At 43.3% G+C, this 13,340-nt stretch overlaps 1 protein-coding gene across 1 annotated transcript in view; it reads right to left on the bottom strand.

Annotated features, from left to right (window-relative positions):
* The window catches only part of ADGRG7 (adhesion G protein-coupled receptor G7), a 1,214,738-nt gene that overhangs the window by 150,801 nt on the left and 1,050,597 nt on the right, over positions 1-13,340 (bottom strand). The window contains exon 13 of the mRNA XM_069204827.1: positions 1,766-1,844. Within this exon, the coding sequence (XP_069060928.1) occupies positions 1,766-1,844 (79 nt within the window). The remainder of the gene's footprint in view (positions 1-1,765; positions 1,845-13,340) is intronic.

Genomic DNA, 13,340 nt, shown 5'->3' with positions numbered 1-13,340 from the left:
ATGCCTAACAGCTAGCAGGCTGCGACAGTACCATGAATGAGTTGTGTTGTGGAAATCTACCTAATATTCAGACGCACAGCTCCTCTAACTCACTTCTCACAAGTAAACGTTCTGTGTTGAAGTAGCGTATTGGCCCTATGTCAGTCAGTATATCGAGAAGGGTTCTATCACCCGACAATCATTTTGCAAATGCTACATTGACACACCGCCTTTTACTATTCTTAACACCACTCGTTCTTACCTTGGGAGGTCAGTATAAGTGGAATTAAGCATAACAATTATATATTTACTTTACAATGTAGTGGTAGGTCAGTTTCAATATAGTGACCAGTCACCAGATCATTCCTGTTTCAAAGGCACATCTCCTTTAACTTATTTCTCTGAAAACAAACACGCTTTAAATGTATTTCTTACAATCACAGCATTGAGGTATTAGGCCACAGTACACCAGGTGACATGGGAGCTTCCATGTTTTTCGGACACTTAACTCAAATTTGGAACTCTAATACAATGTTGGCAGGCCCAATTTAAATATTGGTGGTCCAACATGAAGGTCTGCTCACATGATTTAAATGCAGGTGGTCCTTTGGTTTGGTTACGAAGTGACAACACCGTCACCGCCATCGCAAACCTCCCCAATGGCACGACAGAGTAAGGGCTGCCGGAGAAATGGCCACAGGTCCGCCCCTCGTTTCAGGATGGGCAGCCATTTTTTAATGTCCATTATCTCCAGGCAAAGCCTGGCGATGAGGAAGAGTAAAAAAACAAATAATCTTCACACCACCATGGAAGATGACTTCAGAGGGGAGCATTATTTTTTCTATTTTCAAAAAGAAAATCCCCTTTCAGGATTTTCTTTCTGTGAATACAAATTAAAACTGTTTGTGCAGGGTTGCGTCATACTGACGCAGCCCTGCATCAAACAGTGAGAAACACTGACAGAACAACTGTGACTGCAGTTATTGCCAATGCTTTATAAATAGGCGCCTGCTTGGCAGTCCTTGTTAAATTTGATGGGTGGTCTCTCTGTCATGGGGACAAAGTAATTTACATTGTCCCATCATACCAAGAATATGCTGCTTTTCTTAAAATGTTGGCAACTCACCCATGAACCAAGGCTCACTCACAAATCAGGTAGATTGATATGTGTACAAAATGAGCCGTAGCTCCCTTGTGCCAATATAGAAACACGCTGAACTCCGAATTATTATATTTAGTTCAATTACAAATGTAATTTAAGTAGCTGAACATTCTTTCACAATATTGCTTCTTACAGAGAATCCTGGACATAAATTGGCTTAGGTGTGCCTCAACGTACGCTATGTGTAAGAAAATCTTTTGAAAGTCTGAATCAATGACCCACGGAGAGGAATATGGCGCCAGCAGCATCTCCTGTGTTGATTCCAAAGTATGAAAAGGCAATTATAAACATAAGAACATAGAAAAGTTTGACAAATGTTAAATAGGCACTAAGGGGCTGGTCAAAGGTTTTATCCACGTTTTTTATTTGTCTCATCATCCTACTGGATATCACGCAGAAACACGAGGCATTTTTATTTGAATACCTATGGCTGTGTTAAGTAGTTATACTGTTTCTTCAAAGTTGGCACCGAAATTCACCCGCTCTTCAGCTGCTACACCTATGAGGTATGCTTTAAACACACACAGCTGTATCAATCACGTGTCAATTGTGTCATTGTATCGTTGATTGCCTATTCACTAAGCAGCCTTAAAGAGCAAAGTGAACATCTTACAATTTACTTACAATTCTTCCTGCCGGTACCGCAAATCATCAAATGGGTAAGTAGCTCCAAATGTTACAGCAACAATAACAGCTGGTATACCTGAGAAAAGAATTAAAACATAAAATAAAAAATACAAAAGATTAAATGGAAAAATAAACAATAATTAAAGAATGAAATAAAAAAATGAAACTTAAGTTATGTATAACTAATGCTTGTCTGTAGAGAGTTTCCTACTTAGTAAATTTGATCTAATTATGTAACGTGTATATGAATAGCAACAGTAAGGCAAAAATCAAAAACGTACTACTTACTATTATTTATGAGCTTTGGTTTGAGGTATAGCCCATGACCGATGGAGCAATATGTGTTCTGTCTTAGCTCCTTCATAGCTTCCCCTCTCTCATGATTATCCTACAAACGCTGGCTTAGCAGGGGTCCTGTAGCAGAGAGCAGTTAGCAGCAACTTCCACAGACCTTCGTGAGGAGTGGGGTTGAGGCCCCATGGAGGCATACCACCTGGAAGAAAACTTCTGGAAGATGAACTGTGCCATTTCTTCCAAGATGACTCTGGCTTGACCATAGTTAGGAGTGCTGGGCGGCACATCTTCAGGCCATCTAGAGACTGTAGATTAAGTGACCTTTGTGGAGTATGACAGCGATGTTACCAGGACAGAGGTGTGCAATATCTGGCCTAGATTGGTAACAAAGGACTCTAACACTGACTGCTTCCTTTTTGTGGTGGGAATGGGCCGTGTCCCAGGCCTCATCTTGTGTGGCCAAATTTCAGCATTGGTGGCAGAGGAGGAGGCAGAGCAGTCAAGGTCCACAAATGAGGAGTAGAGGCAGGGCCAATAATGGGATGCAGGTGAGCAGTATGAGGGACACCAGCCCTCCAACAAGTACTTAGTAGCAACAAAGATAGGGGTGCCAACCAGAAGCTCACCCTTCCAGGACCCCAGAAATGGTAGGCCATATAGTACCTGGTGCTGTGGAATGTTGCATCAAGCATTTTAATGCAGATGCTAACTACGGGGAAATGCTGACTGCGATCTCATGAACAAAGAAGTCCAGGCTCTGTGATTGAAGCTGACTCACAACAAAGCTCGAGGGCTCACTTGAAGAGGACAAACTATAATACACTTAGCCTTATGTACAGTCAAGTTGGGTTACAAAACATTGCGGATCAAGAATATGTGAATTAATGGGGAGCCTCTGACTCAATTGCCAGTAAAGCAACTTTGGATATGGGGGGCTCAAAGATGAGGGGTTGATCTACACTATCCTTCACACACACTCCCGATGTGTGATACTGAATGTGGGAGTATTCCTTTGCAATTTATGTTTTGTTTGGGCATGTCCATGTTTTAATCTTATCATTGTGGGAATTTGTTAGGGAAGTTTCAGGACTTTAAGAGTCCTCGTGGTTCACTTCTGCAGCCCAATAATGGACCATGGAGGTGCTACGGTAGTGACAATGATCTTTTGTTTGTTTGATGGAAGGCCCGTAGCAGCAGGTTGGGACAGGTTGTTGACTCTTAGGATAATCAAGACCATGGCCCAGAATAGTCATTATTAAATTCTGTTGTTAAAGGGATGGTAAAGGTATATTGAGTCTGAGTAAGCACAACAACATATTATCACACTTGAAGCAAAGCAGGGACACTTTTCTTTCGTGAAATACCTGAAAGGAATGATGCATGACATTAGAAACCAACAAGATGTATTCACTGTGTCAAGTAGTTAATTCAATAGTAAGACTTGATGTCCTTGGTAGATAATTTCACCCCTAGCAATAACCGCAGGTATGAAAAATACTGGTGACACAAAACAATGGCTTACACACTGGGGTGTTATCATACTTTTGGGTAGAGAGTCACCATTAAATCTGTGCACATGAGGAAACCACTGTCATGCATATCATCCTAGCCAACCTTGCAGGATCCAGCTTTTAGCTGCACCATTACACATAAAAATAACTGTTACTGTCATGCGAACAAGAAGTGGGTAGGAAGCCTTCAATGTAACAGTGAGGAGAGTATGCATTGAAACAGTAAAAGGGGTATGGAAGACCTGAAATGGTACATACGATTTTATTGAGAGTTGCTGAGCACAAAGAGAATAAGAAACTGATTGAGACATGACAAGCACTTGATGTGACACATGACGCCAACTATCTGTTAGATAAAAAGGACATTCTGAATCTATGGTGGGACTCCACTGCCTAGACTAACACTCATACATAAAGAAATTTCATGAGTAGGCAGACAGTTATGAGGAGTTATCAGAGGGGGAGCTCTTCTCAGAAAAGCAGCCCAGAACTGGCAGCTGCAGAGGGTCCAAACAGCATGGTAGGGTATTCACAATTGTAAAGCAAGAAGCATCTAGGACGAGTACACACTTTTGTATATAAACTTCCCTCCTTGCCCAACCTGGACTGTTTATATGAATACAAGGAAAAAGCAGGTATTTAAAAATGACTCCCCTAACAAAGAGAACTACAAAAACCACCACTTTCTCTATAAGATTAGAGCAGCAATTCAGGTGATGGGGCAAGAGAAAACACATTGTCTGGATGGCCAAAAATTGGAATGTTAAGACGCATACAGTGCACAGCTAATAACCCAAATATTCTCTTGGTAAAAAGACTGACATGGGTAAATTGCCTCTGACCACTCGGGTGATGGCAATATTGGTAATGCCCTAGAGGGGAAATAACCCACTACAGCGAATTTCATATAGGACACTTTCATTGCTGAACTAGAAAGTACTGGGGAAGTTAATCACAAACAGAGTATTCACTTCTCTTGTCCACCTGGCTACAGTGGCTTTGTACCAGGGGGTGACATGTCCTTCAATCTTATATGACAGTTGCACATGATATTAGTACATCCTACTGATGACCCTATTGCCATAGTTTCTTCTCTTTACATGGAGAAGGCATTTGCCTCCTTGACCTGGGCATACCTAGATGTAGTCCTAGATAGGATAGGACACTGCCCACAAATATCGAGCAGGATAACTTTCACACTAAGACAGTACCTGGGATCCGAATGGGACACCTGAATGGCCCTTGGCTCTATTTGCCTTGGCAACGGAACTGCTGACTTGCTACTGTTTGGTTTCAATAGAAGTATCAATGTGTTTCCAGGCCCACACATCATCTCATTATTGACTTGAGTGCTCAGGGGTGGGTAGAGGTAAATGAAAGTGAGGGTGACTTGAGTGTTCAGTGGTGGTAGAGGGAAAGGAGGGTGAAGATGAACTGAGGGTTCAGGGTGAGTAGAAGTGAAGGAAGGTGAAGGTGGCTTGAGGGCTAAGGGGTACATAGAGGTAAGGGGAGGTGAGGGTGACTTTAGGGCTGCGGTGGGTAGAGGTAACAGGAGGTGAGAATGACTTGAGGGATGAGAGGTGGGTTTAGGTAAGGGGAGGCGTGGGTCACTTGAAGTTTGATGGCTCAAGGTGGGTAGAGGTAAGGGGAGGTCAGTGTGACTTGGAAGTTCAGGGGTAGGTAAAGGTAAAGGGGGTGAGGAAACCTTGAGACTTCAGGTGTGAGTAGAGGTGAAGGGAGGTGTGGGTTACTTGAGGGCTACTAGTGGGTAGAAGAAAAGGCAGGTGAGCGTGACTTGAGGATTGAGGAGTGAGTACATGCAACAGGAGTTGAGGGTGACTAGATGTAAAGGAAGGAGAGGGTGACTTCAGGTCTCACATGTGGGTAGAGGCAGAGGGGGTGAGCTTGTCTTCAGGATTCACAGATGGGTAAAGGTAATAGGAGGTGAGATTGACTTGAGGGCTCAGGGGTGGGTAGAGGTAAAGGGAGCTGAGGGTGGCTTGAGGGTTCAGGGGTGCATAGAGGTAAAGGGAGATGAGAGCAACGTGAGAGTTCAAGGCTGGGTAGAGGTAAAGGAAAGAAAGGGTGTATTGGGTGTGCAGGTGTGGGTAAAGGTGAAGGGAGGTTAGGGTGACTTGAAAGCTCAGGGTAGCTGTAGTGGGACGTGAATGTGACTAGAGGGATCAGGGGTGGGTTTAGGAAAGGGGAGATGTGGGTGACTTGAGATTTGATAGCTGAAGGGTGGGGAGAGGTAAGGGGAGGTGGGTGTGCCTTGTGGGTTCAGGAGTAGGTAGAGTTAAAGGGTGTTGCGGGTACCTTGAGGTTTCAGGTGTCAGCAGAAGTAAAGGGAGATGATGGTTACTTGAGGATTACTGGTGGGTAGAAGTAAAGGCAGGTGAGTGTGACTTGTAGATTGAGGAGAGGAGTTGGTATAGATACATGGAGGTGAGGGTGATTTGAGGGTTTAGGGGTGGCTAGATGTAAAGGGAGGTGGAGGGTGATTTCAGGTCTCAGGGCTAGATAGAGGTGAAGGGAGGTGAGCATGTCTTCAGGGTTCACAGGTTGGTAGAGGTAATGGAAGGTGAGACTAATTTGAGGGCTCAGGGGTGGTTAGAGGTAAAGAGAGGTGAAGACCACTTGAGGGCTCAGGGGTGGGTAGAGGTAAAAGAAGATGAGATTGACTTGAGGGTTCAAGGGTGGGTAGAGGTACAGACGGTGAGGGTGATTTAATGGCTTAGGGGTGGGTAGAGGTAAAGAGAGGTGAAGGTGACTTGAGGGCTCAGGGGTAGGTAGAGGTAAAAAGAGGTGAGAGTGACTTGAAGGCTGTGGCTTGGGTCGAGGTAAGGGAATGTGAGGGTGACAAGAGCTCAGTGATGGGTAGAGATAAAGGGAGTTGAGGGTGACTTGAGAGATCAAGAGCGTGTGGAGGTAAAGGAGGGTGAGGGCAACTTGAGGGTTCAAGAGTGAGTTGAGATAAAGGGAGGTGAGGATGACTTAAGGGTTCAGGCGTAAGCAGAGATGAAAGGAGCTGAGGGTGATGATTGGGTAGTGATTTTTTTATGGAAGTTTTTGGTACAACTAAACATGCAACACAATCATAGAGAACGAATAAGTGACATATGCTAACGCATGGTAAGTACAGGATATTGAAATGTATACTATTTGGGGTGTTACTGCATGACTAACATTTGGGAATAAACAACAAGGCAATGAAGCAATACATGTGTCTAGGTTTGTAGGCGTTGCCCATGTGTGTCTTGGATGTTTCTGGGTTGTCTAGAGGCCTATGAGCCGGGTAATAAACTATGCAGATCTCTAAGTGATAGAAGGAGGCAAGGGCGAAGGGAAAAAGAGGAACAGTGGGGAAAGGAGACTACTAAATAACAGCACAAGTGAGAACTGGGGGAAGTGACCTCGGGGGAATCATGCAAAGGGGCCTTCTGGGAGGGAGGTGGCGTCCGTGACTCCTGCCCGAGGCACTATATCTGACTCCTGCCAGGCAGCAGAAAAAGTTACACTGCGTTGCAATGTGGACATACAAGCAGGGCCAGTGGGCTAGGCATAGGAAAAGACTAATCAGGTTGTGAGTTTCATAGAAGGAGGCATCCCCACACACAATTTCCTGAAACTGAGTGAGCAAGGTGTCCCAGGCTGCGGCTATAGGTAATTTACGGAGACAACAGACTTCCTTATAATGTAGATTAACACTCTTGCTTCTCCCCAAATGAGGAACACAACTTGATTGAATAGTATGATATTGTACGGCCTGTCATTGTTCGGTATGGTATGGTATATTATGGTATGGTATGGTATGGCATGGGTGATATGGTATGGTATGGTATGGTATGGTCTCCTCTTATAGTATGATATGGTATCAGCTGTTATTGTATGGTGTGTTATGGTATGGCATGTTATTGTATAGTATTGTATAATATAATAGGATATAGCAATGACCAGTGTTTTCCAAACTATGGGTCGTGAGCCGATTTTTGGTGGGTTACCAAAGTCCAGGCAATAAGTAAAGATGCCTTCAAATGCTGTCTTGATGGTGTCACATTTGCTATGCTTCAAAGCCAGAGGTCAAATGTCATGTCTTCTTCTGGTTATTTTTAACATTGAGACTGTTTTTAATGAACTCCTTGCACTTTGCAGTCAGAGAAAGAAAAATAAAGTGAATTATGTGACAATCTGGCTGGGGTTCATGAAGTGTGAAAGGAAAGCTGGGGGATATAATTTTTTTCCTAGCACACAGAGAAATGGAAATAGCTGTAAATGAACGGTACACATTTATCAGTTAGGAAAGTAAAATGAAGCACTTTTTTTGTAATTTCGAAGTGTTATGAAAACAAAGATTTTAGTGGGATCAGAACAAATCAAGACACTTTACATGATGATTACAAAATAATAAATATTCATTTAAACCCAATTTCCACACATTTTCATTTGTGCGAGCATAGTTTTATCAATAAACCTGCATGATTGTATAAAGTTAGTGACCATTTCAGTGGAAAATGTGCTGTCTGCAAATAACTTTGGACTACCACACAATGCTTTAGTGACATAAAAAAATCGCCTTCCTGATGTTCATTAAAGGTAGGTGGGTCGTGAAGGTTTGTAGTACTAAAAAGTGGGTCATGGTTCTAAAATGTTTGGGAAGCACTGGTATAGACCATCATTATAGTGTATGGTTTCAGATGGCCTGTTCTTGTATAGTATGGTATGTTACAGTATGGTATGGTTTGGTATTGTATAATGACCAAAGACCCTAAACCAGTATGATACATTACAGTAGGTAAATTGAGTCAGTAGCCAGTGCACTAACCTGCCCTCCAGAGACAAATAGCCTTAGACCTTGAACAAACCATAATTAACTAGTGGCCAAAACTTCACAGAGAAAGTTCTTGGAAGAAAGCTATGTCAATGCTTCCATACAGTGGGAAGATCAGTGGTTTACAGTTAAACCGAATAGGGAAAATGTCAATCGGGAGGGTTTCTACCATTTGAAATCGGTTAAGACGGATAACTTGATACCCTAGGTATGTTACTGTCTGTTATTTTGGTATGGTATGGTGTGATATATCATAATCTGTCATTGTATACTATATTATGCGTTGCATATAGCATGGGGTATTATTGAGGCATACAATCTATGAACTGATAACAGAGTGCACACACATGCATTGAGACAAGTGACAATATCACCAGTTGGTACAACTATAAAACACATCTATCACCCAAACACTACGAAGTGAAGTGAATATGCATAGACCAATAAAAAGGATAAAAAAGAGTGACAATTAAGCCAACCAATGGGAAATAATCGGTGGACTACGTCCCTTTTTAGAGGTCTTTTTTAACTTCTTTAGATTCTATCGATTGTTGGAAGTGCCTGAGCATGTGTGCTGTCTAAGGCGAGACCTAAAAACTCCCCCTCCTAATCCTGACTTCCCACAGGCATTTTTGGTTTCAACCTATTTAAATTGCACTCATCCAAACCACAGCACTTTGCAGCATCACGTTTTGCAGATCTGAATACGTTCTCTGCAGTGCCTGCATTCTGGCTGGCTCTGAGTCGGTTTCCTCTGGTTTCTTAAGCTGTATCTTTTTGATGTTCCCTTTCATATACCTGTGGGTTCCTGTGCTGGGCCCAACTTTTGTCCTGTGTCATCTTTTCGTGTAGCACCAGTTGCTTAACTGTGAAACTTTCAAAAGAATGGAGCCCCATACATGGTGTTGCTTCCATCAAACGTACCCTGAAGCTATCACTGTTTTACTATGATGCAATATAATTGAAGGCTCTGTAGTATCTTCCTACTGTGCATGTAAGGAAATGTCTCTTTTTGCATGATCACCCCCAAAGCTTTGGACTGATACTGCTGGTTTTCTGACTCTGGGAGTGCACTAAAGCCTGCTAACCAGATATCAGTGCTAGTGCTTTAACCCTTGAATTTGTATGTTTAATTGGCTTATACCCAATTGGCATAAGTTAACATATGTATGAGTTCCAAGTATATGATACCAGGGGTACCCAGGACCTATATCTTAAAGTGCCCCTCGTGTTGTGCAGCACTTATTGTGCCACTACGAGTGTGACAAACTAAAAGCATGTCTCTAAGTCTGGCACTGCAGACTGCTACAACAGTTTTAAACTGCTAACCCAACTTTGCCATTTAAACTAATGACAATGTACAGAGATTCCTCTTGAAATATATATGTAAGTCACCCCTAAGGTAGGTCTCTCGAGCCCTGAGGCAGGGTGCTCTATATGAAAAATTAGAGCATGTGTTTTTATATGTTCTAACAGCAGAACCCCCACATTGTTGTTTTTACTGTAGAGAGGCAAGTAGCTTGATGGGCAAGTACAGGTTTACATGCTGACAACTTAACTGTGCTAACTTCTGAAGGTGACAACTACAGCTGGTAGTTTAAGGTACCAAACACATTGTTGCATTCAATCTGACTTGTTGCACAAGTCAAATTTACAGTAGCTTGTAAATAAAAGGCAAATCTAAAAAGTTGTCACTGCTTCCCAAGGTTTCCAGTGGCCGTTTACAGTTGCTGGCCATGAGACAGCCTTCTGCCCTCCTTAGGATATATGTAAAGGACTCCCAGGAAAGGACACAATAAAGGCCTGCTGTTGGAAGAGGTGTTACCTCTCCCTAGCAGTAAGCCACACATGGCGTGAGCCCAAAATACGAGCTTCAAACAGGAAGCCACATTTGAAGGGGAAATAGCGGGCAGACGAGAGGGTTGGCACCTGGGACAGAGAGAAAAAAATCATTGCCAAATGTTTTTTTTACTGGCCGTGTAGCCCTCAGGTAGCTACATCTCTAGGGTGCGCTACCAAGCTCAACAATGTGAAAGGGGTTCTGCCATCTTGGTAGTGGGCAAAATATTGACCTCTGGTAGAGCTTGATGCCACACATCGAGGAAGTCATCAGCAAGCAGGAGGGGACCTGGTATCCCATTAGCTAGTAGTCACCACATCCTGTGAGGGCACGTTGTGGGCATAAAAGTGGCACTCCTGGCACCCTGAACTCAGAGCATATTTGCACTGGAGAGAGGACTGAAGAAGGACTGCCCCGCTGCTCCCTGTACCTGGCAAAGAGAGGCTGCACCAAAGACTGGCCTCACCTACTGCTCCTGGGCTAGCAAAGTGAGGACACTGCCTGTGGTGCCCTCCTTGAGGAAAGGTCATCCAGAGACTCCGAAAGAAGAGACAGAAGAGTTAGTTGGCTGACTTTCTGTTATGTCTTCAGGCCCACAAAAGCTGAAGAAGTTGACTTGGCGAAGTTGGTAGCCACATCTGCTTGTTCGCCGCTGACTGCGAAAGCTCTTCTCAGATGACCAAACCCTGACACTCAGAAGTTACACTTGAGTCTGCTGGACCCAATGTGCAGTTTTGTGCGTTAGACAGTCCCAGACATGGTGGTCTGCTGACCCCAGCAGGCCACCATCCCTGTGAGTGCTTGCTATTCCCAATGGGTCGCAAATTGCGATCTGCCTCATGAATATTAATGAAGCATGTCCCTTGCGACCCATTTGCGAATTGCAAACAGTGTCTGAGACACTGTTGTACATCAGCTTTTGCAACATATTGCGAGTCACTAAAGATCCCAATTTGCGAGTCACAAAAGCTGAGTGTCCTACATCTTGCCCTCCGTTACAGAATGTATTTTGGTAATGTATGAGACAGTTAGTGGGGAGTGCCTGGACCTTTTAGGAGAATCTCATTTATACTGCTTATGCGAATAAACATTCTACTGGAAAACAACTCTATGGAGTGACCTATATCACTACAGATATCTTCCCCTGCAGACCTTTCCTAAATTCTATTGCCCCGATGCGGAACCAAGTTAGTTTATTACTTTCGCTTTGTGGGAAATGCAAGCATTTAGCATAGTGAATAGCGATTTCCCAATCACTCACTCATTTATCCACATACACACTCACCAATTCATTCACCAAGGTGCTCAGCATCCATCCATGAACTCATGCACTCAGTCTCTCATCCATTATTCCATATTCACGTTCTCACAATCTGCACACCCACACTTACAAAATCGACAATTCATGCACTTCAGTAACAAAAGCTTGAGATAATGACTTTGTCAATGCTTGATTCTATTTGGAACACATTTTAGCAATAAACTTACCTTCATAAAAAAAAAAATATTTCGTTCTTAGGCAGTTAGGCAACGAATAGTACGGTGTTAAAAGCCAGAAATTCAATCAGAAAAACGTTTTTCATCACATTCGCAATGAGAAATTTGATATATTTACAATGTTTTAATACATCACTAATTCTGAAGTTATTTTTCATCCATAATTATTATTTTTGAAAAATCTTTTTATTTTACGTTTTACACAACACCAATGAGCATGCATTTATTACACTGCAAATACAGTTAGCTGACTATCTGCAATAAATTGACGTCAACATTTACACACACACAGTGGTGTACTGTAATGTGGCTGACCAGTGGATTGGGCACCCACACACACACTCACTTCCATCCTTTCATTTACAAGCACACACATACTCACACCCACCCATTCACACGCACACTCACACCCATCCATTCATAAGTGTGCACCCACTGTAAGAAATCAGTTCATTAGTATGGTAATCTGGTTGTGCTAGACTGAGGAAAAGTCACAGTTTCAGGCCGACCAGGATGGGGTGTGGGTGAGACACAGGAAATCAGGTAAGTCCAGAAGGATGCTTCTGTTTTAAGGATCAGGTCAAGTGTCACAGACCATAATTGCTGTAACGTGAAGAGCCGGTCAACGGGGGAGCTTCACATAAGTTATTGTTGTGGATGGTTGCTGATGGTGCAAAGTGCAGGTCTAGTGTTGCCAGTCACCACAGACAGTCACTGTTGGCATGAAGAGCAGATCTAGATGGAGCTTTGCGTTGGCGGTTGTCATAGGCAGTCGATTCTCAGCATGAAGAGGTCACTCTGCAGTCACGAGAAGCCTGAAACATCTGTAACTTCACCTTTTTTCCAGGAGGAGTTTTCACTAATGCCAGCCATGAGTCCAGGACCTAGGTTGCACCTCTTGGAGATCAGAAATCACTCCAACAGAGGCCACCAGCAGGGTTCAGGCAGGTCCAGGAGGTCCAGTTGGTGCTGGTCAGATTGGCAGTGGTAGGGATGCCTCTGGAAGCTTGTTGTGTCCCTATAGTTCACAAAGGAGGTCAGTCAACTGAGCCTTGGAGTCACTTTGCATACATGGGTTCAAGTGAAGGAGGTCTAATACTCCTTTAGGCACCAGAGCAGTCTCTCTTTCTTAGACAGCAGGGTGGTTCTACTTCTGATTCTTCCACGAGTCTTGTAGTGTTCTGATGAGACATTCTGAAGATCTCACTTTTATACCTGGTGCCAGCCTTTGTGTGGGGGAATTCCCTGACCTACCCCATAACTGATTCTGTTCAGTTCTTTTCCTTCCATGGTTCTGGCTCCAAACTGTCTGGAGACAGAAGTGAGGGCAGGCCTGGTGTCAGGTTCCTTTGTGTGTGTTGCAGGCAGAGCCATTTGAAGTGTTTTCAGGGCACCTGTCAGGAAGACCGTCTCCCCTAACACCTATGCTTCCTTTGTCTCACTGAAGCACCGCAGGAGAACCATTCATAGAATTGTGATCCTGGACACAGGCAGATGGGTACATTTGGTTTGAACAGGAAAATGCCAGCTTTCCAAAATGGCATTTTCAGAATAATAACTTAAAATGTGTCTTTACCTTTAAAGAGTATTTTAAATTACAAT

The sequence above is a fragment of the Pleurodeles waltl genome, chromosome 8 (genome assembly GCF_031143425.1).
Source record: "Pleurodeles waltl isolate 20211129_DDA chromosome 8, aPleWal1.hap1.20221129, whole genome shotgun sequence".
Classification (NCBI taxonomy): Eukaryota; Metazoa; Chordata; class Amphibia; order Caudata; family Salamandridae; genus Pleurodeles; species Pleurodeles waltl.
The sequence above is the reverse complement of the archived record's forward strand: the minus strand, read 5'-3'. Positions and strand labels throughout refer to the sequence as shown.